This window comes from Callospermophilus lateralis, chromosome 19 (genome assembly GCF_048772815.1).
Source record: "Callospermophilus lateralis isolate mCalLat2 chromosome 19, mCalLat2.hap1, whole genome shotgun sequence".
NCBI lineage: Eukaryota > Metazoa > Chordata > Mammalia > Rodentia > Sciuridae > Callospermophilus > Callospermophilus lateralis.
This window is the reverse complement of record NC_135323.1, coordinates 6,161,649-6,184,253: the sequence shown is the minus strand read 5'-3', so window position 1 is coordinate 6,184,253 and position 22,605 is coordinate 6,161,649. Positions and strand designations below refer to the sequence as shown.

General features: G+C 49.6%; 1 protein-coding gene across 1 annotated transcript; it reads right to left on the bottom strand.

Annotated features, from left to right (window-relative positions):
- Positions 1-4,179: 4,179 nt before the first annotated feature.
- Positions 4,180-21,130, bottom strand: Nlrc3 (NLR family CARD domain containing 3). Its single transcript, XM_076840554.2, has 17 exons — positions 20,953-21,130; positions 19,111-20,860; positions 17,761-17,847; positions 15,904-15,987; positions 15,297-15,380; positions 13,901-13,984; positions 12,336-12,419; positions 11,662-11,745; positions 11,015-11,098; positions 10,289-10,372; positions 9,585-9,668; positions 9,056-9,139; positions 6,921-7,004; positions 6,461-6,544; positions 5,724-5,807; positions 5,272-5,355; positions 4,180-4,998 (listed from the first exon to the last, which is right to left on the bottom strand). The coding sequence occupies exons 1-17, from the start codon at positions 21,128-21,130 to the stop codon at positions 4,908-4,910; spliced, it is 3,198 nt and encodes a 1,065-aa protein (XP_076696669.2). The 3' UTR covers positions 4,180-4,907.
- Between the last annotated feature and the right edge of the window lie 1,475 nt (positions 21,131-22,605).

The window sequence follows — 22,605 nt, the reverse complement described above, 5'->3', positions numbered from 1 at the left end:
AAGAATATTGGTGATAGTGGATTTGGAGGATATAATGCCAGCGCATTCAAGCCTTTGGACGGCATTGACTACATAATAACTGTCAGATAGAAGGTTGAAAGGGTCATTTTCATAAATTTTAAACGTTTGTAAAACTGCATATAATTCTATATGTTGAGCAGAACCTGGAGGGAAAACAAAAGCTTCTGTGTTTGTCATGGTTGCAATAGTGCCAATGCCTCCATGTGAACCATCTGTGCATATGGTTAGAGCCCCAGAAAGAGGTACAGAATGGGTGACACGGGGGAAAATGACAGGATGGTTTTGGAAGAAAGATAATAATGGATTTTTAGGATAGTGATTGTCTAACAAAGCATTGGTAGCAACTCTAAGAATGGCCCAACTGTCAGTGGTATTAATCAATATTTCTATTTGTTCAGTAGTATACGGGGTAACGATAATATCAGGTTGTTTTCCAAAAGCAGACAAGGAAAATTTTAAAGCTTTTAGTACGACATCGGCTACTAAGGTAGGGTAGTAAGATATAACTTTACCTGGAGAATGTGCTAAGTAAATCCAGGCGATGGGACCAGTTTGCCAAAATACTCCAGAAGGGATGGCTTTATCAGGTAGAACACAGAATAAAAGGGGCTTACTGTAGTCTATTTTGTCCACTTGAGCCATCTGTAAGGCCTCAGTAACCTTTAACAGAGCTTCTCTAGCCTCTGGTGACAATGATCTAGGAGAATCAAGAGCTGGATCTCCTTTAAGAATGTCATAAAGAGGTTTAATTGTTATGTCAGGTATTTTGCAGTAAGGCTGAATCCAATTTATGTTTCCCAACAGTTTTTGAAAATCATTAAGAGTTGTCAAATGGTTAACTCTTAGGGTAATCTTTAAAGGACGTACAACCTGGGAAGACAATTTAGTGCCTAAATACGTCTGTACAGAGTCAACCTGAATCTTTTCTGGGGCTATATATAGACCCCAGTTTTTTAAGATGCTTTGAAGTTTAGCCAACGATGCAGTTAGTAATAATTTATCTTGGTGGCACAGCAGGATATCATCCATATAATGGTAAATCAGAACATCTGGAAATTTATTTTTAAAAGGCTCCAATGCTGCATGAACAAAAAGTTGGCATAACGTGGGGCTGTTAGCCATTCCCTGAGGTAAAACAGTCCATTCATATCGTAAGGAGGGTTGTGAATTGTTTTGAGAGGGAACAGAAAATGCAAAGTACTTTGTATCTGTAGGATGTAGAGGAATAGAAAAGAAACAATCTTTAATATGTATGATAATAGTTTCCCAATTTTTTGGTAGTGCCGATACGACTGGCAAGCCCATTTGAACTGGGCCCATGGGTTTCATACAATCATTGACTTTTCTAAGATCATGAAGTAACCTCCATTTACCTGATTTCTTTTTGATCACAAATATAGGCGTATTCCAGGGAGAAGTAGAGGGTTTAATATGACCTGCATCTAACTGTTCTTGAACCAATTTGTGGGCTGCTATTAATTTTTCCTGAGATAGGGGCCACTGAGAGACCTACATTGGTATATTTTTATTCCAAGTAATTTTAATAGGAGAGTAATTTGGAACATCAGTGGCCCCTAGGAAAAACCCAGGCCTGGTCCTCCCATGCCATTGTGGCCTACTACAGGAAAAGGAACCGGCTGTTGTCGTCCTTGTCTTTTATTTCCTAATCCTCCTGATGTATAACCTTGTTGACTCATAATCTGTCTTGCTTGGGGTGAATAATATCTTTGGGTAGTTAAGGTTACATCCATTTGAGTCAAGATGTTCCGTCCCCAAAGATTAACTGGAATAGGGAGGACATATGGCTGAATAACTCCCGAATGTCCCTCTTCATCAGACCATGAAAGGGTAGCGGCCCTACAATCAGGATTTTCAGTTGTTCCCAATCCTCTTAGAGTCTGAGAAGCCTTTTGAAGAGGCCAGGATTTTGGCCAGTCTACTTGTCTGATAATGGATCTATTTGCCCCTGTATCAAGTAACCCAAAAAATTTTTGTTCATTAATCATAATAGGATACATGGGCCGTTGTTGCATGTCAATATTGAAAAAGGCCCAAGGCTTGTTTTTAAACTTATTAATTTTAGGAATTAAGGCAAGGGAAGCTATAACATCTCCTGGGGATATGATGACAACTCCACGTGGAGAAGATAAAAGAACCTTTAGGGGACTTGTACTTGCTTCAACTAGCAGAGGATAGACTATGATGCCCTTGTGTGCCATATTAGGATGTCCTAATATTAATCCTTGACTATCCTTTGATAGAGGCCCTATAAAGTTTGTCTCTACTGGCTGTGTTCCCATTTCTGGAGTCAAAACGAGTCGAGCTGTGGCTCTGATGTCTCGTTGCTCACAGGAATTGTCCCTTGGCTCGTAGGGGGCCAATAAGTGCGTGGGACCTGTTGAATCACCCCGTACATTTGAGGGCCCCGAGGTGATGGGCCCCTCTGCCTGTTTTTTGACTGTTGTTGTGTGGGTAGAATGGGTTGTCCATAGACATCAACCACAGATCTACACTCATTAGCCCAATGATTTCCTTTTTTGCATCGAGGACAGAGGCTAGGTTTTGGTCTCAGTAATGTTTGAGGTTGATTTTGTAACATAGGGCAGTTTCTTTTTATGTGCCCAGGTTGCTTACAATGAAAACAGGTGCCTGGAGCACCAGTGTTTGTTCTACTCTTTTGTAATCCTTGTACAATGGCATTGGCTAATACTTGTCCTTGTATTGCCACATCATTAACATCTCTACATAATTTTATATAAGTAGATAAATCTCTCTTGTTTTTCCAGGGTCGAATAGCTTCTTGACAGTATTTGTTTGCTTGTTCATATGCCAATTGTGTCACAAGGGGCATGGCTGCCTCAATGTCTCCAAAAATTCTATTAGCCGTTTTAATGAGGCGGTCCACAAAATCTGAATATGGCTCATTAGGCCCCTGCATTATTTTAGATAAATGTCCCTGAACATCACCCGGTCCAGGTACTGCCTTCCAGGCTTTAACTGAGGTAGAACCAATCTGTAAATAAACGGCAGGATCATAGCCCACTTGATTATCAACTCCTGCATATTGACCCTGACCAGTCATCATATCTACATTCCAATGAGGGTTCCCTGCCCTGGCATTACGTCTTGCAATGTCTGTACAGATTTCATGCCATGTTGCTTTCCATAATAAATATTGTCCTCCAGATAGGATTGCCCTAGTTATAGAGACCCAATCATCTGGTGCATAATACTGACTTCCCATGGATTCAACCATGGCCAAGGTAAATGGAGCTTGAGGCCCATATTGACTAGTGGCCTCTTTAAGTTGCTTAACTAATTTGAAATCCAGCTGTTGATGGTATCTTGCATTATTTTGGTCTTGGAGAACGGGGAATGTTGCCGCTAGATTATGAAAATCAGTTCATCCTTTATTACTCTCGTGACAGCATTCAGGAACTTCCCGTCGTCCGCAAGGAGGCGGTGTCAGAGGTGGGGCAGAGGGCTGAGCCTTATTAACATTACAATCCTCCATTTGCTGGACCACTTCTTCTAGTTCGTCTCCGGACATTTCACTATCACTCTCTTTATCACCTCCTAAGGAGGCTTGAGACCGTTTTTCCTTAATTTCTTCTAAGATTTTGTCCCCTTCCTTAATAGCTGTATGATTTTGTAAAGTTTCTGAATTTAAGCAAGTTTGTACAAGACTCCATATCGCCAGGGTGCCGGCAGGCAATGCCTTTTGTGTGTCTGCCTTTTTTAAATTTTCCCCAAGATGCTGCCACTGGGGAATATTAAAGATTCCTTCATCTAAAAACCAGGGGGCGCATTGCACTACTGTCTTAAGGAATTTGCGAGCAGTACCGGCTTTTAACGGTGTACCATTAGCCTTCAGTAACACTCTCAGAGGAGTTTTTATTTTCTGCCTCGATATTTTTGATCCCATGGTTACTAGCTAAATATATTTGATAACCCACAAAACACAAATGAACAAGAAACAGAAACAAAATACACGCAATACACAACCACGAATTAGACTTGAACACGGACACATAGATATGCTCCGACGCTTACTGCGTACTTTCGATTTGTTGCACTTCCGTGAACTTTTTGATTGTCGCTCTGCCGCAAACTTTCTCTGATCGCCGCTGAGATGCGAACTTGAATTGCCGCCTTCCGTGGACTTTTTTCGTTTCACTCTTGTGCGAGAGGTTCCCGGGTTTCGGCACCACTTGCTGACTCCGACCAGCAGAGTCGAACAAAAGAAAAACAAGGACCCGGCGGAACTGTGACAGGTTTTATTGAAGGCGCAACAAGAGGAACCCGGTACCAAGAAAGTGCGTAGTATATATAGGACATAGGAGCCAATCACAGAGAAGGTCACATCTCAACCTTGTGGACACATAATAGGGAAGACAGGAAGCATTTACTGGGCCCGAGCTCTTATGGTTTCTACCGGCCAATGGGGTGGACTTCCTGGTACAGGCACAAACTTGTTTACGCCAAAGGCGGCTGATTTGGCCCAAAACCAAGCCCCATCTTTCCTTGGGCAGGGGACAGCCCTCGGCCACAGGAACTGTCCCCGACAACTTTGGATATAAATAACGTGGAACCAACTCCCCACATTGATGAACTTTGAGACTTTTGTCCTCAAGTCCCTTGGTAGCAGCTCCTTCTCTCTGCCATTGCAGAATTTCCATCCACCATTGTCAGGACTTGCCCTGGGCTAGGAAAAGGTGCCTGAGACCTTCTTTGTAGCACCCTTTTTTCCTCTGTGCAGGAGACCAGCTCTTGTACTGGGTCAGCAGCATTCCCAGAATGCAGGATTGTGCCCAGAGATCACTTTCTGTTCAGAAGCTTTCATTCTCTGGAGTCTGTCCATCCTCTCCACCAGTGACTGGCTTTGCTCACATCTTCACAGTGCATGAGGGAGCTTTGGTCTTGATAGCTTCTGAGATCATCCTGGCACCAGAGTTCCCAACTTGATTTCCCTGGAGACTAGAAGAGAAGGGTTAGGACAGGGCTCAGCACCCACCCATTCCCTTGAGTAGAGCAGTGGTCACCATAGCAACTGAGGAACCTTTGTGCTTCCACAGTCCCTCCCACAGATGAGTCTGTAGCTGGCTCCTCCTTAGAATGCATTCCCCTGTGGTGCTGCTGGGAGGCCTGGGCACTGGTTCCCAGAATTGAGCTAAAGGCAGGGCCTGACCTGGGATCAGTTCTGAAGGTGGGGCAAAAGTGGAAAGAGCCAGTGCTAGTGAAGCTACTCACTTGATGTGCTGTAGCCCATGGTTCCCAGACAGAGCACTGGCAATGCATATGGCCCCATCCATCCCCAAGGAGTTCTCTTGAAGACTAGGCAGAGAAAAGATAGAGTCACTACAGTGAGTCATCAGGACCAGAGAAATGCCTAAGGAGACATTACCTTATTGGGGGCAGGGAGGACAAGCAGTTCTGGGTTTGACTTGTTTGTAGGTGCCACAACTGTGAGATGGCATTTGACCATGATAGTGTCTGTCAGCAGCTGGGTTGCCCCACCCAAGACCCTAAGTGCAGATTTTAAGTGATTTCTGACTTAAGCAGAAGGAACAAAGCCACCGACAAAGGGTATGGACTTTAATAGAGGATTAGCTAGAGGAAATCAGGAGCATTTTAGCTCACAGGGAAGATCCAGCACAACAGTATGCTGCTCCAGGACACAGGCAAGTTTGACAGCCACTCACTTAAGCCTTCGGAGACTGGAGTTAATCTTCAGTGAGCTGGCCAGGGCCTTCGCTCCTGCCACTCCAATAGCATTTCCTCGTAAGCTGTCAGGAAAAACAGGACACCTAAGGTACAGGGACAGGCTGAGAAGTGACAATGGCACCTCTCCAGGTGGATGTGGGGTTACTTGGACTTCAGCAATCACTGGAGGTGAGGGTTGCGCCTTCCTCACTTTTAGGCACTAGTACCAGGCTGGGCTCTAGGGAGCAGGACACACGAAGGGGGTTGAGGCCAGCCCAGGCTTGGGTGCTTCGTTGGAGTCCTTTCCTTTTCCATTTCCAAAAATGGCTGGGCTGAGATGGGCAATGCAGCACTCCATCCAGCGAGTGACCAGTACACTTAGCCTCACAGGGAACCATAAGAGCAGGGATGACCTGGACACACCCAAGAGCTTCATGGTGCTTAAGCTCCCTCACCAGGGGTTGGACCTTCTCAGAGACCAGGATCCATGGCCACTGCTACCATGGAGACCTAAACAGGGGCTCCACACATGTTTAGCCTGGGCAAGGCCAACCCAAAGAGCAGGACAAACTAGTGACTCCAGGAAAAAGGCAGGGAGTGGGAATAGACACGCTGGGGTACACATGACCTGAAATACTGAAGATCATCTGTGAGTTTCCATGTCAATTGGTATCCACTATGAATCCATAGCTTGATTTCTTTGAGCAAAAGACTTGCCGGAAACAGGAATACTCACTCAAGAATCTCCAGCGTTCTGTTCACAGCCAGGGCTTCCCCCAGTGCCTGGGCCCCTGGTGCACCAATGGAGGCCACCTGGAGGCTACAAGAGGAGGGGCAATCAGTGCAGGTAGGCAAGGCCTCCCTCCAAAAGGTTCACCCTTCACGGGGAGTAGAAGTGGAGAAACAGTATTGCAGATTGTTGGTCTATGACCTGTCCACAGAGTATACTACTGTGTCTCCCACCTACACCCTGATGCCTGAGACGGAGGTCTGGTCACAGGGTGCAGAAAGCAGAGCAATCTCCTGGATTTACTGGAGGAGGACACATGGTACCCCTAATTCATGCCTCTAGGTGTTTGATTTCCCAGTTACTGATATCAAACACACCTTTTTTGACTGTAAACAAAGATGGCGGGCAGCATGAGAGGATGGTGAAGGAGCTGGACTCCTGGGCTCCTGGCACCACAGGGACTTACTAGAGAGCAGTGAGGGCTGTGTTTGCCTTTAGCGCACTGGCCACCGCAGAAGCTCCCTCATCCCCAATGGCGTTCTCCTGTAAGCTGAACAGAGTGACCTCTTCAGGCACAGAAGGACGGGCCAGCACTGTAGCAAGGACCTGCTGTGTTCGGGCCCTCCAGATTCAGTTCAGACCACACACCAGCCACGAACAAACCATCAGAGTCCAGGAAAGAACACATGGGAATTGCTGATAACAAGGGTTCTGGACCAAAAGGGGAATACTTTTCAAAGCCAACCAGAAACTAACTCAAAGCTCTCAATCTCCAGACCATTCTTGCTGATTAGGGTTTTATAACCACCACTCTTCAAAATTCAAGGAAAATAGCAGGCACTGGCACGATAAATGACTTGAGTTTAGGTCAAGTGGATATGGCATGTAAAGTGATCAGTCTGCATTCATTATATTTGAGCATGCCCTGTGTGCTGAATATGTGCAAAGCAGGAAAGGCAGTTCTACCCTGTTGGAACTCAGATTGGAATATGCAATTAAATGAGTAGTTTAGCTAAGTACAGCTGCAGGGAAGGCCAATGGATTCTCCTATCCCAGTGTGGTACCCAGAGTCAGATCTGAACCAATACAGGTAATGAGGGGTGGGGAGGGCCTGGCACCTCTGAGGAGCCCAAGGAAATTGAGCTGAGTTCCTGGAATGGTGAGAAACAAAAGACTGGGGAGAGCTGAGGTTGTGGCTCAGAGGTAGAGTGCTTGCCTAGGACAGGTGAGGCAGGTGAGGTCCTGAGTTCGATCCTCAGCACCACATTAAAAATAAATAAATAACAAGTAAATAAAGGTTAAATTAAAAAAAAAAGACTGGGGAGTGTGAAGGAAATAGATCTTTCCAGGCCTTGTAAGCCATGCTGCAGGGTAACACTTCACTTCAGGCACTGGACAGCACTGAAGGATCTCACCCAGGTGGGTACACTGTTCAGCAGCCTGAGGGGATGGCCTGGATGTGGAGGCTGCCAGGGAAGCAGGTGAGTAGGGATGTGGCCTGGATGCTGGCAGTGGAGGGAAACGGGAGGGACACCACGAGGGAGAATGGTCAGGACTTGGAGATGAGCTGGAAATGGAGGAAGGAGCAAGTGTGGTGCTCTGGCTTGCACAGTAGCTTGTCCCAGGAGCCGGATGGGAAAACAAAAAGGCTTGTGGGAAAGAATGCACCATCCTCCTCTACCTGTGAGACACTGAGGGGATAGGCCAAGGTGTGAATTCCACAGGGTTTAAGAGAGAGCTGGAATGTTGATGTGGAGGTCATTGGAATTCTCAAGGCAGTGGGAGCCCTAGGAGAGGAGGCAAACTCAGAAAAGGAATGTCATTACAAGGGCCTGGGCCAGAACCCCAAAGAGCCCCAGAATCAGAGTGGAACAGAAGAGAAGATTGAGGAGGACCATCCAGAGAGAGAGTATCCTGGAGGCTGAGGGAGAATTGTCAGGGCGGAAGCAGATGGGGCTCAAAAAAAGTCACAAAAGATCACATGTTGTATGATTGGATTTATGTGGAATGATGAAACGTCTAGAATAGGCAGATCCAGGGGACAGATAGATTCATCTATGAGGGATGCCGGGAGGAGAATGGAGAGTGCTGATGGGTATGGGTTTCATTGTAGGATGAGAGAAATCTTCTGAGATGATCTTGGTACTGGTTTTACAGTTTTGTGTGTGTGTATGTGCTGGGGATTGGATCCGGGGTCTGGATCATGATAAGCACACTACCCCTGAGCTCCCCAGCACACCTATGTTTATTGTACATTTCCAGGTTCATCCATGTTGCTGTTGCACCGTGTGTTAGTACTTCATTCCTTCTCATGGCAGAATATATTTATGTGCATGTACACATTTTATTTTGTATAAATAAAATGGGCAAATTTTATGGTATGTGGATTATGTCCCAGTAAAACTGCTATATATCTCTATATAACAGATACACAGATATTTTTAAACAGGTGAGACCTGAAACAAGCCCGCTGGTCTTAGGGCAGAGATAGCTCTGTACCACCAAGGGTCATCCATTCAGCAGCCCTGTGCCTGGGGACTCTGAGGTTTTAGACCTCGCTGCTTACCCCACCTCCCCTTAGTCCCTGCAGGCCACACTTACTCTAAGCTGGTCAGGCTGCTGTTGAGCAGAAGTGCTTGTCCCAGGGCCTTGGCAGCACTGGCCTGGATGAAGTTCCACTGCAGGCTAAGCAGACACACACATGAACACGTGGCTCAGGGGCAGAGCCAAGGAGGCTCCAGAAGCTTCTAGAGGATCTGATAGCAGGGTGAGTCCAAGAGGATTCCTGCTGCTCCCCTCAGGCTTAGTTCCCAAAGGGTCAGCATGTATTCTATTAGTTGTGACCACAGGGACAAGCTTAAATATTCTCCAGACAGTCCCTGCATAAAGCATGGCTGCCCAGGGCATCATGGTGGCACCCATCTCCCACCATAGTTCTGTTGTCTGAGGATCAGCCTCAGGAATCAGAACCATGGAGAGGGGGCACATATTACTTGAAGATGGGCAGCCTGGAAAGCCCCTGAGACCCAGGTGAGGGTGTCCCGAAGCCAGGCTTGGTCTGTGGCCCTTTGGGAGTAGTCCTGCAGCTCTACAGAGGGGCATGGGGTGCTGGGGTGGGGCACAGACTCACTGAAGGGACTTGAGGGTGTGGTTTTTTCCCACTGCTACTGCAATGGCCTGGGCACCCTGGTCATGGAGGAGGTTGGCTGTCAGGCTGGGAAAAGGGAGAAGAAACGAGTGAATGGGAACCTGTCCTCAAGCTGCCTGTCCCTGGTCACTGGGGAGTTCTACCCACTCCTCCTCTTCCCAAGGACCACCCAAGTCTGTGCTGATATTAGTTATTTGGCTCATATCTGTGAGAACTTTGGTGTCCTGGGGAGTGTCGTACCAAATCCTGAAAACAACCCAGGGGCAGGTCCCAGGCTCAGCTCAGTGGGTGCAGTGACAGGTCACCTGGCCAGAATGTGGTGGAGCTGCCCTGGGGGTTGCTTCTCAATACTATGACCCCACATCAACTCTTGAGTCCCCTCCCTTCGGCTGGTTCATCCCCAGTGGAGACCAGCAGAGTATCTCCCTGTCGTCAATTGTGTCATTTATACCACAGTGTAGGGGAGGGCTCGTGTGAGGGTTGCCACCAGTCACCAGGGCTGCCTCTTTCCCATCCAGGTCCTTCTTCAGCCTTGTAAAATGGTGAGGGTACTGAGGGCCTGGCCCATTATAATGGTGCCCACCAGCTCTGAGCTCTGTGTGGGCGAGGAGGCTGTGGCACAAATGATCCCAAGGAGGCACAGTCTCTACCCCCTTCCCCACACCCTCCCTGACCCCATCACGTACTCCAGATGTTTTAAAGTGCTGTTGATGCAGAGAGCATGAGCCAGGGCCTGGGCTCCCTCAGGACTGATGGAGTTTTCTCGAAGGCTAAGAAAGAAAGGGAAGACCCTGAGCTTCCTACGAGGCAGGTGAGACCCCTAGTGGCAGATACACCCAGGTTTTTTGAAGCTTAAGAAACCTCAGGTGGATCCTGGGCCAAACTAGAGGTAACTCCAGCCTTACTATCCAGAGTCATGGAACTGCTGGACAAGGTGGATGGAGGTCAGAGACTGAGAGCAGAATGCACTCGGGGCTGGCATTAGCGGGGTTCTGGCAGGGAAGAAGTGCTGGCTGAGGTATGAAGGAGCCAGTTCTAGCAAACCAGGGCTCCAAGCAAGGGCTGCCAGCCAGGTGCCCCCCACTCAGGACTAATGACCATACAAGAACATCCAGGAGGAAGAGGATAGGATGACAGGACCTCAGAAGTGTGAAGGGCAAGAGGCAGGTGAGCATGCTGGGCACCTGAAGGGCTTGCACACGGGTAGGGAGCAGCAGAGCAGCCCATAGGGCCATAACTATCTCCTGACCTCAAGAGGAGCAGGGTGCCCAGTTTTCAGAGCCAAGCCTGCCCCAGCCACAGATTTCCCCATAACATGCTTCCCAGCACCAGCTCTTCTTTCCAAATCCCAGAGTTCCTGCATAGCCTCTGGTCAAAAGGACACCCTGGGTGGGGGGGAATCCAGGACTTACTTGAGGCTGAGGAGGGTCTGGTTGACACCAAGGGCCTCCATCAGCATGGCCACTCCCGCATCACTGATGGAGTTGCTCTGCAGGCTGCAGACAGAATGTGGCATCATGGCTGTCCCAGGACCCAGAGAAAGCTGTCCAGTCCAGCCTGAGGCCACAGGCTCTGGGTTGGGGAGGCCTGGAGATTGCTGCTCTCATCCCTCTTTCCTCCCATTGCCCCACCTTCTAGCCCCTGCCAGGTCAGGGTAGGTAGGTTTAGCACAAGCACCAAGGTCTAGACTCTGCCTTAACATGGGTGGTTCCACATGTCCTCAGAGGAAGGCACGTTGCTTCTGCGGCCCAAAGAGTATGGTACAGCAGCACCCCCTGTCCAGTCAAGGCTGTGGCAGCCAGCTCCCTCCTCATCTGTGCACTTATCAAGAGCACTGGGAACTTGTTCTGGAAACTAGAGGTAACCCCAGCCTTACTGTCCAGAGACATGGAGCTGATGGACAAGGAGAGCAGAATACACTCAGGGCTGGAATTAGCAGGATTCTGGCAGGGAAGAGGTGCTGGCTGGCAGCCTTCTTCTGGCACTACCAGCCAGCCATCTGCTAGATGGAGAGCCCAGGAATGACTATCACCCCTGGAAGGTGTTCAGGCAGACTCACTCCAGGCTCTCCAGGCCCTGGTTCACCTTTAGGGCCTCAGCTAGGGCCTTGGCACCTCCATCACCAATGCTGTTACTGGAGAACCTGCAAGAGAGAGACGTGGGTGAGCCCGCCTCCTGCAGCAGCTGCGCAGAGCCAGACCTGGGCATCAGGGCCCAGGGAAGCCTTCAGGGAAAGCAGCCTCTTCTGTCTCAAGGGTTCCCAGGGCAATTTGCTCTGCTTCGGTTCTGTTAATCTGTAGTCTTTGCAAGTGACTCCCTATCCCTGTAAAAGATCAAGGTAGCAAAGTCCTTCTTGACTCCCTGGCAAGGGCAGGAGGTCAGTGTTGACCCTTAGTGAGAGGTTTTGGTGGTACTTTAATGTGAAGTTTACTAAGAAATGTACCAGCTGGGAAGGCAATAAGCATGAGCCTGAGAAGGTGAGCAGTCACCCAATCCTGGACATCTGGGTCTCCACTCTTCTGGCCCAGTGCTTTGTAATCAAAAAGCCAGCTGTCCTGCATCTATCCATTAGTCCATCCATCCATCCATCTATCCATCTATTCACCATCCTCCCATCTTCCCTTCCAATCATATTCCCATCTCTCTATTCATGCCTGTGCCCACAAATATTTAGGATGGTTGGTCTTGTGCTGGGCATTGAGAATACCAACTTGGCCCTTCTGTGTTTCTCACATGAGCTCCTTCAGACTCCTGTTCTGCCTCAAGGCTTCTGCCATCCGCTGGGCTCCCGTGGGCCCAATGCTATTTTTCTGCAGGCTGTGGGAGACAAGAGGGATCCATCAGCAAATCTGACCACAGCTATTGCCAGGCCAAGGACAGTCTAGGTTCAGGGCAAGAGGTAGAGAAAAGTTGGAACATGTCTCCATTTGTACAGCAGTGGGAAGGGGTCTCAGAGGGTCTGGTGATGTTTTTATGTGGGAGAACAAGGGACAAGAGCAGCTGGGGCCTCCCATGTAAGTTGCCTGCAAGTGGCAATCAGTGGCTGCTGATAGAGCCAGCACCCTCCTGCATGGGGGACCTACATGCACAAGACCTGCTGGGCCTTCATCTGTCAGTCTTCCATCTAGACCAGCCAGTAGCCTGCCTCCCGCCTTGAGAACCTCTGAGGAGAGGGACAGGAGGATCAACAGGACAGAGCCTCCTACATGAGGCCGAATACTAGCCTTAAAAAAAATGTAATCTTCCAAAAAGAAAAGAGACAACCCCCACTCTCTTAGAGGACACATGAGGTTGCAAGTACTCTCTGTCCTGTTGAGAAATATGCAAGTCTCTTTAAGAGCTCAACCTCCTGCCCATTTCACAGCCTAGGAATGTCTTTCTCAGGGTCTCTGTACAGGTAAAAATCTAGCAAGGGATGGTCCCTGTCTTCCTGCTTCTATGGGAATTAGCCTGGGCACCTGTTGTGAGTACCTGCTTGTCATAAAAGACAGAAAAATTTTATTTTTCCCTTAGATAAAAGCAACTGGGGAAATAGATGATCACCCCAAATTATTTGGTGACTGTAGGAAAAGCTATAAGTGACAAATGGCGTCATCAAGCTACTTAGGAGACTGAGGCCAGAGGATTACAAGTTTGAGGCCAACCTGGTCAACTTGGCAAGACTCTGTCTCAAAATAAAAATAAGAAGAGCACTTACTTGGGGCTGGGGCTGGGGCTCAGTGGTAGCGCACTTGCCTGGCATGTGTGGGGCACTGGGTTCGATTCTCAGCACCACATATGAATACATAAATAAAATAAAGGACTATCAACAACTAAAACAAATATTTTTTAAAAAGGCTAAATGAAAAAAAAAAAAGAGCACTTGCTTAGCATGCATGAGGCCCTGGGTTCAATCCCTAGTACTACAAAAAAATAATAATAATGTTGTGTTTTCTTATAAGTTGTCATTTATCTTGAGAGTATAAGGGATGGGTCCTATCTGCTGGGCTATAGAAATGGGCTGCAGCAGAGTGCCTACAATGTGCACTGCAGTCCTGAATGCTTATTCAACAATAAGACTGTTGTGTTCGTTCCTACGTTTGTGGAGAGGGCTTTCTGGTTTGACAAGAGGTTTTTATTTCTAATAATTTCCCCACATCTATTCTCTGGAAAAGCAGTGAGCATCAAGTTATCCTGGGGCCATCCAGAGGGGTCAGAAAGCTTCAGCCTCACCCTATCCATTTATCCTTGCAGGAAAAGAAGAGGCCAAACAGGAGAGAAGGGAGGTGGGAGAAGAGAGGGGAGGTGTGTCCACTCACTGCAGCAGGGAGAGGGTCTGGTTGGAGGCCAAGGCCTCCGCCATGGACCTGGCACCATCATCCTTGATCATGTTGCTCTGGAGGCTGTGGAGGCAGGAAGGAGTATATCGCTGATGGAGCACAAGAGAATTCCTGGTGTGGCCTGAATTCCCTGCAGTGGAGGCACCTCCACAGGGTACCTGCTGAGAGGGCAGCAGCTGGCCTTAGTGAGAAGAGGCCCTGACCATTATGTGCCCTCCTCACTGCCCACTAGAGTCAGCCCTTCCTTCACTGGTTCAGCCCATGCTTCTGACAAACAATGACAAAATCATCAATAGCCCATTGCACCTAAAAGCCACAGTACTCAATTACCGGCAAGGATAATGAGAAACTGGAACCCTCACACTGCTGTTGGGAATGTAGATGGCCCAGCCTCTATGGAAGAGAGTCTTGGCAGCTCCTCAGAAGGTTAAATAGAGTTAGCAGGTGACCCCGCAATTCCATTCCTAGGTATATACCCCAAAGAATTGAAAACAGGCACTTGAATATTTGCACACAAATATTCATAGCAGTATTATTGATTATGGCCAAAAGGAGGAAACAGCAAAATACTCATTGATGGGTGAATGGGTAAACCAATCGTGGCCTCTCCATTCAACAGAGTATTACCCATAAAATAGAATGAAGCACCAGTGCATGCCATTACTTGTTGTAGGGCCTATCCAGATGGGTCAGAAGTTTGAGGTTCACCCCATTCATTCCACCTTGCAGAAAAAGACAAAGGAGCCAAACAGGAGAGAAGAAAGAGGCATGTCATCAATGGACCTGGCACCATTGATTCCATTCAGATGAAATGTCCAGAATGGGTGAATCCAGTCAGACAGGAAGGATTGGTTCACAAGAGGGGCTGGAGAGAAGGAAGAATGGAAAGTGACAGCTAATGTGTACGAGGATCCTTTGTGATGATGAAAACATTTCAGAACGAGATTGAGGCATGGTGACATAGTGCTGAGTGTACTAATACCAGTTACCCGGGTACTTCAAAATGGTAGTATGTGAGTTTCACCTCACTAATAATAAACAAATGGAAAAACAACAGAACAGTGGTACCCACTCAACTAAGGATGGACACAGCCACAGGCTCCTGAAAAGGACACAGTCAACCACACCAAATGTTGCCCTTTCAAGAAGGCAGCTTACAGGGGAAGCCTAACACCATGACTGGAGTTACAGAGGCACAAAGAGGAAGGAAGAGTTAGAACTTGAAGCTTGCTTAGGATACAAGCTCTGGTACCCAGTGAGTGAAAGCTGGTGTCCCATGCCCACCATTTTGAATCACCTCCCACTCCATAGGTGCCTCCTGAGGCAAGAGTTTTTGCAGGCCCTCTCCTGGAGGTTGGGAGCAGGAGACACGAACCTCAGAGAAGTCAGAGTGCGGTTAATCTTCAGAGCTTCAGCCAGTGCCTTGGCTCCCTGTGGTCCAATGGTGTTACTGCGGAGGCTAACAGAAGAGAGAAAAATGACTCTCAGGGAGGAGAGGAGGGACAGAAAGTACAGACCTTCAGATCTGGGATCTTTGAAGGGAATGTGTGAGGGTTTAGCATTTCACACCTGGTGGAACCAGGGAAGGGATCCTTAATAAGTGAGCAAGGAGGGAGTGTCTCTCCAGAAAGCTGACACGATGGGGAAAGGAAGCAGGACTGGTAGCCCAGCGGGCCCAGTTCCAGTGTGGAGATGAGAACAACTAGCTGAGTTGAGGACTGAAAACTGGCTGCTATTAAGGGTGAAGCTCAACAGCTGAGGAGCCATGACTTTGCAAGCTCGGCTGTCCTTCCAGCCATCCAGGAAAACATGTGGGCTGCAGGGAGATGAAACCTGTTCTAAATGGGACAGGATGCCATGCCCAGAGTCTACCAGGGCTGAGTCTGGGGCATCAGGGAAGGACAGATAAGACCCAGTCACTTTATAGGAGGAAGATGGCTTAAAACTCTCCTTGTTCCAGTGGCCTTAGGTGTCCTACTTACTCCAGAGCTGTCAGACTTCTGTTGACCAGGAGGGATCTGGCCAGAGCTTTGGCCCCTTTGTTACTGATCTGGTTCTCAGCCAGGCTGCCCGAGGAGAGAGACAGGAGTGATTACTTCAGGTGCAGAATCTCATCACCTCCTCCTTAACGCAGTGCCCGTGATTAGCCTCAAGTATCTGAATCATCAGAGCCCCCAAATAGGCAGAAACCAGGTGACTGACTCCTGGAGCAGAAAGCTGATCACAAGAAAGCCCCTGAGCCTAGACAAGTATGGACGGAGAGGCCCAACAGACCCTCACCCTGGCAAAGAGTCTTAGAGGAAAGCTTCTACCCAAATGAGAGCCAAGACTTATGGCAATTACAGAAATCTGCTATATGGCCCCCAGAGAGAGGTATTGTAAACTGACCCTCAGGAAGAAAACTACACACACACACACACACACACACACACACACACCCCTGATTTATTTACTGTTGTTTCGACGGCGGTAAAGAAGTCTCTATAGTTCTATAGGATCTTCAGCTCATGGGATATGGTGTTCAACTAGAGTCCCCAGGCACTTTTCAAGCTATTCTTCTAGGGCCCCTCCTGACTCTGGGGAAAGCTTCAGTAGCCAACAGGAGGATGAGGGGGAACCAAATGGGCCAGGCTGTGGCCCCCCACATCCCTTCTTTCAATCATGAAGTTCCCCTTTTGTCTGGTTTATTCATTGGGGTTCTGCCTGACATGTCATTTTTTAAAAGGATTCTATTGCTTAAAAAAGAATTCAAGGGGGACTGGCTGTAGCTTAGTGGCAAAGCGCTTGCCCAGTATGCATGAGGCACTGGGTTCGATCCTCAGCACCACATAAAAATAAACCAATAAAATAAAGGCATTCTGTCCATCTACAACTACAAAAAAAAAAAAAAGTTAAAAATTAAAAAAAAAAAAAAGATTCAAGGGGCTGAGGATATAGCTCAGTTGGTAGAGTGCTTGCCTTGCATGCACAAGGCCCTGGGTTCAATCCCTAGCACCACAAAAAAATAATAATAATAATAAAATAATTCAAGGAACATCCATCATCCAGGCCTCCTCCTACGTAAAAGTTCTCAATTCTAGACAGCCTAGGGGCTACATAATGTTTTATAAGTAATATTTCACAAGCAGTTGTGTGTTTTTTGCAGATTACCTTGGACATTGGAAACAAGGACGTGGCATTGAGGACCAACTGTAGAGAGGAGCAGAGGGGAAAGAGAGTGTGTGGCAGTAGTAAAATGTGTTTAGCCCTTCACTTTTTTTTTTTTTTTTTTTTTTTTTTTGGTACTGGAGGTTGAATCCAGGGAAGTGCTCTGCCACTGGGCTCCATCTCCGGACCCTTTTTATTTTTTATTTTGAGACAGGATCTGGCTAAGTCGCCAAGGCAGGCCTCCAACTTGTGAACGTGCCTCAGCCCCCAAGTAGCTGGAATTCTAGACAGGAGTCACCATGCCCAGATGCATTAAATTTTAATTAAAATTAAAACTTTTTGAAATTGAGTTTTTTTATTTTAATTCAACATGCAATCCTGTGCCAAGAGTATAGCTTGAAAGCAGACATTTAAGGGAGCTGTGAGAACCTCGTGCCAGGAGCTATGATAGCACACACAGTGCCCGAGCCTCACCGGGACATTTCCCTCTTCTTAAAGAGGAGATACCTGAGTCTCTGGCACTTTCTAGTATGCGCTAAAGCAAACAGACTGCATCCAGAGCCACACACTGCAAAGATCCCTCTGCTCAAGGGCACCAGTGGCCAGTTGAGTAGAAAGGATAGTGGGAAGGGGATCCCAAACCCCATGACACAGGTGGGCACCCCAGGTGAGGTTTCCCAGGTCAGCGTTACCTGATCTTCTGAATGCGACAGTCCTTCCCACTCAGAACGCTGCCCAGCAACTCCATCACAGGGTCCTGGAACTGGTTGGTATCCAGCCTGGCCAGGGGCAGCAATAGCGGGGGGTGGGGTGGTGTGAATGGCCCAGGGCAGCCCCCATCCCACAGCACCATGCTGCAGCTCAGAGAGCTACCTCTATGCAATGCTCAGACCTTCCCTACAGGGGGAACCCTGGGGCCATTGCCTGTGATCCCTGGGGTTCCTACTCAGGGGGTTCTTCCAGGGCCTACTGTCCCAATAACCCCATTCACAGGTGCCTCTAAGAGACAGAGCTAGATCTTCTACTTTTTTTTTTTTTTTTTTTTTTTTTGGTTCCCAAGATTGAACCTAAAGGCGCTTAACCACTGAGCTTCATCTCACATTTTATTTAGAGACAGGTCTTACTGGATTGCTTAGGGCCTTTGAACTCACAATCCTCCTGCCTCAGACTACTGAGCTGCTGGGATTACAGGCATGTGCCATTGTGCCCAGCCCTAACTCTGTTGAGGATGCATGAGCGAGTGTCCTCAGGGCTTCATCCTTCACCATTTCCTCCCCACTTGCTGAGGCCAGAGCAGTGAACAGAGCATGGGCTGAGGGTAGAGTCAGTGGGTGTGGCTTCCAGCAGCACTGGATGGCTCACCCGGTGTTTATTAAAGGGTAGGATTGTGTTCCCCCAAAAAAGCATTTGTTGAAGTCCTAACCCCCAGTGCCATAAGAATGTGGCCTTATTTGGAAATAGGGACATTGCAGATATAACAGTTAAGAGGAGGTCATACTGGAGTAGGGGGCCTATAATCTAGGGTCATAGTGTCCTTACAGGAGAGGCAGGACCATGTGAAGACAGAGACACAGAATTTGGCCACTTGACAAAGGAGGCCGAGTCTGGAAGGAGGCAGCTACAAGCCAAAGAACACCAAGGATTGCTGGCACATGCCAGGAGCTAGAGAGGTAAGAAGGGTCCTCCCTACAGGTTTCAGAAGGAGCACGGACATGCTGATGCCTTGATTTCAGACTTCTGGCCTCCAGGACTGTGACAGAATGAATTTCTGTGGTATTAAAACTGGGTGCAGGGCTGGGGTTGTGGCTCAGAGGTAGAGCACTCGCCTAGCATGGTGAGGCACTGGGTTCAATCCTCAGCACCACATAAAAATAAATAGAGATATTGTATCCACCTATAACTAAAAATACACCTTTAAAAAAAAAACTGGGTGCAGTTTTGGAACTTTGTTATCGCACACCAGGTGACTAACCCAGGGGACACAGTGGAAGGAGGAACCATTCCAAGTCCTGATCATTCCTTGGCCCACAACCCATGCCCACCTGAGGCTCCGGCAGTAGAGCAGCTGGGGCAGCAGGCTCTGGAGGACACCCTGGCTGAGGCACAGGGACAGGTTGGCCTCCCGGGCGCAGGTGTCAGACACCTGCAGGAGGTAGGCCAGGGCAGCACGGTGTGCAGGGCCGGTTAGCCTGGCTAGGGCCCCACTCTCCATGGCCTCTGCCATGCTGCGGACCAGCTCCGTGTGCTGCAGCTCGTTCAGGCAGTGCAGGACATTGACTGCACGGGAACAGACTGCAGTGTCACGGTGCAGGCACCCCTGCAGGAGCTCAGCCACCTGGGCCCTGTAGCTCTGGTGCTCACCCTGGGCCAGCAGGGAGCCAGCCAGCAGGGCATTAACCCTTGGAGACAAGAGGCCAGAAAGGAAGCGCAGGAACACGTCCAGTCTCCCGTCCTCGGCCTGCATGGCCCGTTGGGCTGCACTCCTGAAATGCGTGAGGAAGCCCAGCCTGGGCCAGGACATGCCGCTCTCAGTGAATAGGTCAAAGATGGCCTTCCTGGAGGCGCTGTAGTAATACGCGGCTGCCACAAACTCCTGCAGGGACAGGTGGGTGAAACAGTAAGCCACCGAAGAGGCCAGCGTCTCCTCCCGCTGCAGAAAGCAGCTACACAGGGCACCCTGCAACAGAGTGAGGTCCACGCCAAACGCCTTCATGTCTTGCTCATAAAACACGTACTTCCTCTTGACCAGCCCGTGGAAGGCCAGCCGGCCCAGCGTCCCCACCATCTTGCGACCACCATGGGCTACCTGCTCAATCCGAGGGCTCACCTTGCCCTTCTCCTGCCCTTCCCTGCTGAGGGCCATTCGAAAGTACCAAGAGTAGAGCTCACACAGGGTCCGTGGAGGCCACAGCTCTGCATCCTGGAGTGCTGGCCTGCTGCGACACAAGTGGCCCAGTGCTGTGCCCGTGAGATTGCAGAAGGCTGGAACGGTGCACATCAGATACAGGGCCCTGTCGGCCTGCACCTGGCTCAGGACCTGGCCCAGGAGGGTCTGTTCCTCAGGGAACATCCGCTCCAAACACACCTTGATCTCCTCCTCAGTGAAGCCTCGGATCTCAGTCATCCGGTCTACCAGGCCCCCTGGGATCTGGCCAGCCACACTGGGACGGGAGGTGATCCAAACAGAAACTTTTGGAAAGAGGTTGCCTCGGACAATGTTGGTGATCAGATGGTCCACCTGAATCTCCTTCTTGGGGTCTGTGCAGGCCACAGTGTTGGAGAAGTCCAGAGGTGTTTTACACTCGTCCAGGCCGTCCAGGACCAGGAGGACTCTGGCTTGGGTGGCCACATCCAGGCCAGCCTCCCCAGTATTTGGGAAGACAGAGCGGAGGAGTCTGTCCGCAGATAGCTTCTCGTGGATGTTGAGATCCCGGAAGGTCAAGGGCAGTACCAGCAGAAAGTCCCTGCCCACCTGCCCTTGGGCCCAGAGGCGGACAAAGTGCCTCACCAGGGTTGTCTTCCCCATGCCAGCCACCCCAACGGTGATGGAGATTCGGGGCGGAATGGACACCCGGGACAGAGGCAGGAAGAGCCTGTCCAGCCCGATGGGCCGAGCAGGGCGCTGCTGGCCACGTGTGGCTTCCACTTGTGTGAAGTCGTGCTCTCTCAGCTGCAGGTCTGTCAGGCCCTCCACCAGCAGGAGGCTGGCCAGCCGGGGCGGTGGGCCATTCAGCTCTGGGCCGCCTTCCATCCTGCTCAGCAGGGCCTCGCGGTACCTCCGGATCCTTGAATCTGCAGGGCCAGGTCAGAGGACAAGGTGAGGGCGGGGGCGAGGGGAAGAACCTGGTGTGCCCCCGGACACCCGCCTCCCTGCTGGGGCTTACCATTGCTGCGAGGACCCAGTGGGGAGTCCGGTGTCCTGTCAGGAACCTGAGGGGTCTGACCACCCTGACTGCCCTTCCAGGCCAGCAGGTCCACAAGGGCTTTCACCTGCTCAGCTGGGGAGCCAGTGCTGTGGGCCTGGCTGGCCTCCCCACCTGTCCACACCTCCTGCTTCCTCATGAGTCCAGGATTGCAGCCAGGAGCTGTGAAGACAGGGCCCAGACCTGTTGCCTGCTGCCTGTTGCCCCTCTGTCCAGTGTCCTGGAACAGGTGGCTAGCCCAGGCAGGGACAGGATCCACTCTCACCTTCCCCAGTGGGGGCCCACTGGCCTGGCCTCTAGGAAGAGGCTGGAAGGGCTGTTTGTTCCTGGACAGTGGGAATAATCATATGGGGACAGGGGTAGATGGATCCTGGGCCCTGGATCTGCTCTTACCAGCTGGGTGACCTGGGCAGGCTGCCGTCACCTCTCCTCACCTTGTTGTCCTCATTTGTGACCTGGAAATGATAAGGTTATGAGCAGTTTTCTCCAAAGGAGGGAGAAGAGGAAGTGGCCTGCCCTGTCCTGTGGGAAGGACACGGACTGTGTGACTCCAGCTAGTTAACATGGTAGAACTATAGACTGGGAGATAAAGAGGCAGCCAGGACTGGGGGTGGAGCACAGGCATGACAGTGCTCTGTGTGACACTGCGTTGTGGGTACAGGTCATTTTGCAGGTGTCCAGCCTCAGAATGTCCGACACCAAGAGGGAATCACGCTAGACTAGGCTGTGGGGTCGTGGGGTGTAGGGCATCATCAGAGCAGGCGGAGCCTCTGCAGGGGTACATCTGTGGAGGAGGCAGAGGCACAGCTGCTTGTCTTGGTCTCCTAAGCCTCCTTGGAAGCCCGGGCTCCCAGCCCTCAGGCAGCTCCGCTAGCAGCAGGAGATGATGATGCAGAGGCACCAGGAAGCAAAGCCATGCTGAGACTCAGTCTCTGGCATCGCTTGGCCCTCTCTGCAGCCAGGTGGACACCGAGGACTCCAAGGCCACCCCCACCCTCTGTCCCTCCTTGCCAGCCACAGGGCTACAGCAGTCCTTCCAGCAGGGGCCCAGGGACTCAGGGGGTGGGGACCAGCCACCATCATCTATGGTTCTAGGAGAGAAAACATGATGTGAGGTCAGCAGAGAGCAGGGCTTATTGCTGCTTCATTAAAAATGGCCCAGGTGGGGGCTGGGGTTGTCGCTCAGTGGCAGAGCACTTGCCTCGCACGCCTGAGGCCCTGGCACCACAGAATAAAATAAAATAAAGGTATTGTGTCCATTTACAACTAAAAAAAAAAAAATATATATATATATATATATTTTAAATGACCCAGGTGTTGTCACTGCCAAAACATTAGCCAGGGTGAGGCCACCCTCATTGTGCTTCAAAATCCCATTGACTGGGGCTGGGGATGTGGCTCAAGCGGTAATGCGCTCGCCTGGCATGCGTGCAGCCCGGGTTCGATCCTCAGCATCACATACAAACAAAGATGTTATGTCCGCCGAAAACTAAAAAATAAATATTAAAAATTCTCTCTCTCTCTCTTTCTTTAAAAAAAAAAAATCCCATTGATTCTCCTTACTCTTGTTCTTTTGATGCAAGCAACAGTGTGTACATAGATTCACGTGAGTGT

Bases quoted from the DNA above. Each gene is read 5' to 3' on its own strand.
- Nlrc3 (XM_076840554.2), bottom strand. From the start codon at position 21,130: ATGAGGAAGCAGGAGGTGTGGACAGGTGGGGAGGCCAGCCAGGCCCAC. The intron at 12,420-13,900 runs GTGAGTGGACAC...TGTCTCCCACAG, and splicing joins CAGACCCTCTCCCTGCTGCA to CCTGCAGAAAAATAGCATTG. The intron at 4,999-5,271 runs GTGAGTAGCTTC...CTTCTCTTCTAG, and splicing joins CATGGGCTACAGCACATCAA to TCTCCAGGGAAATCAAGTTG.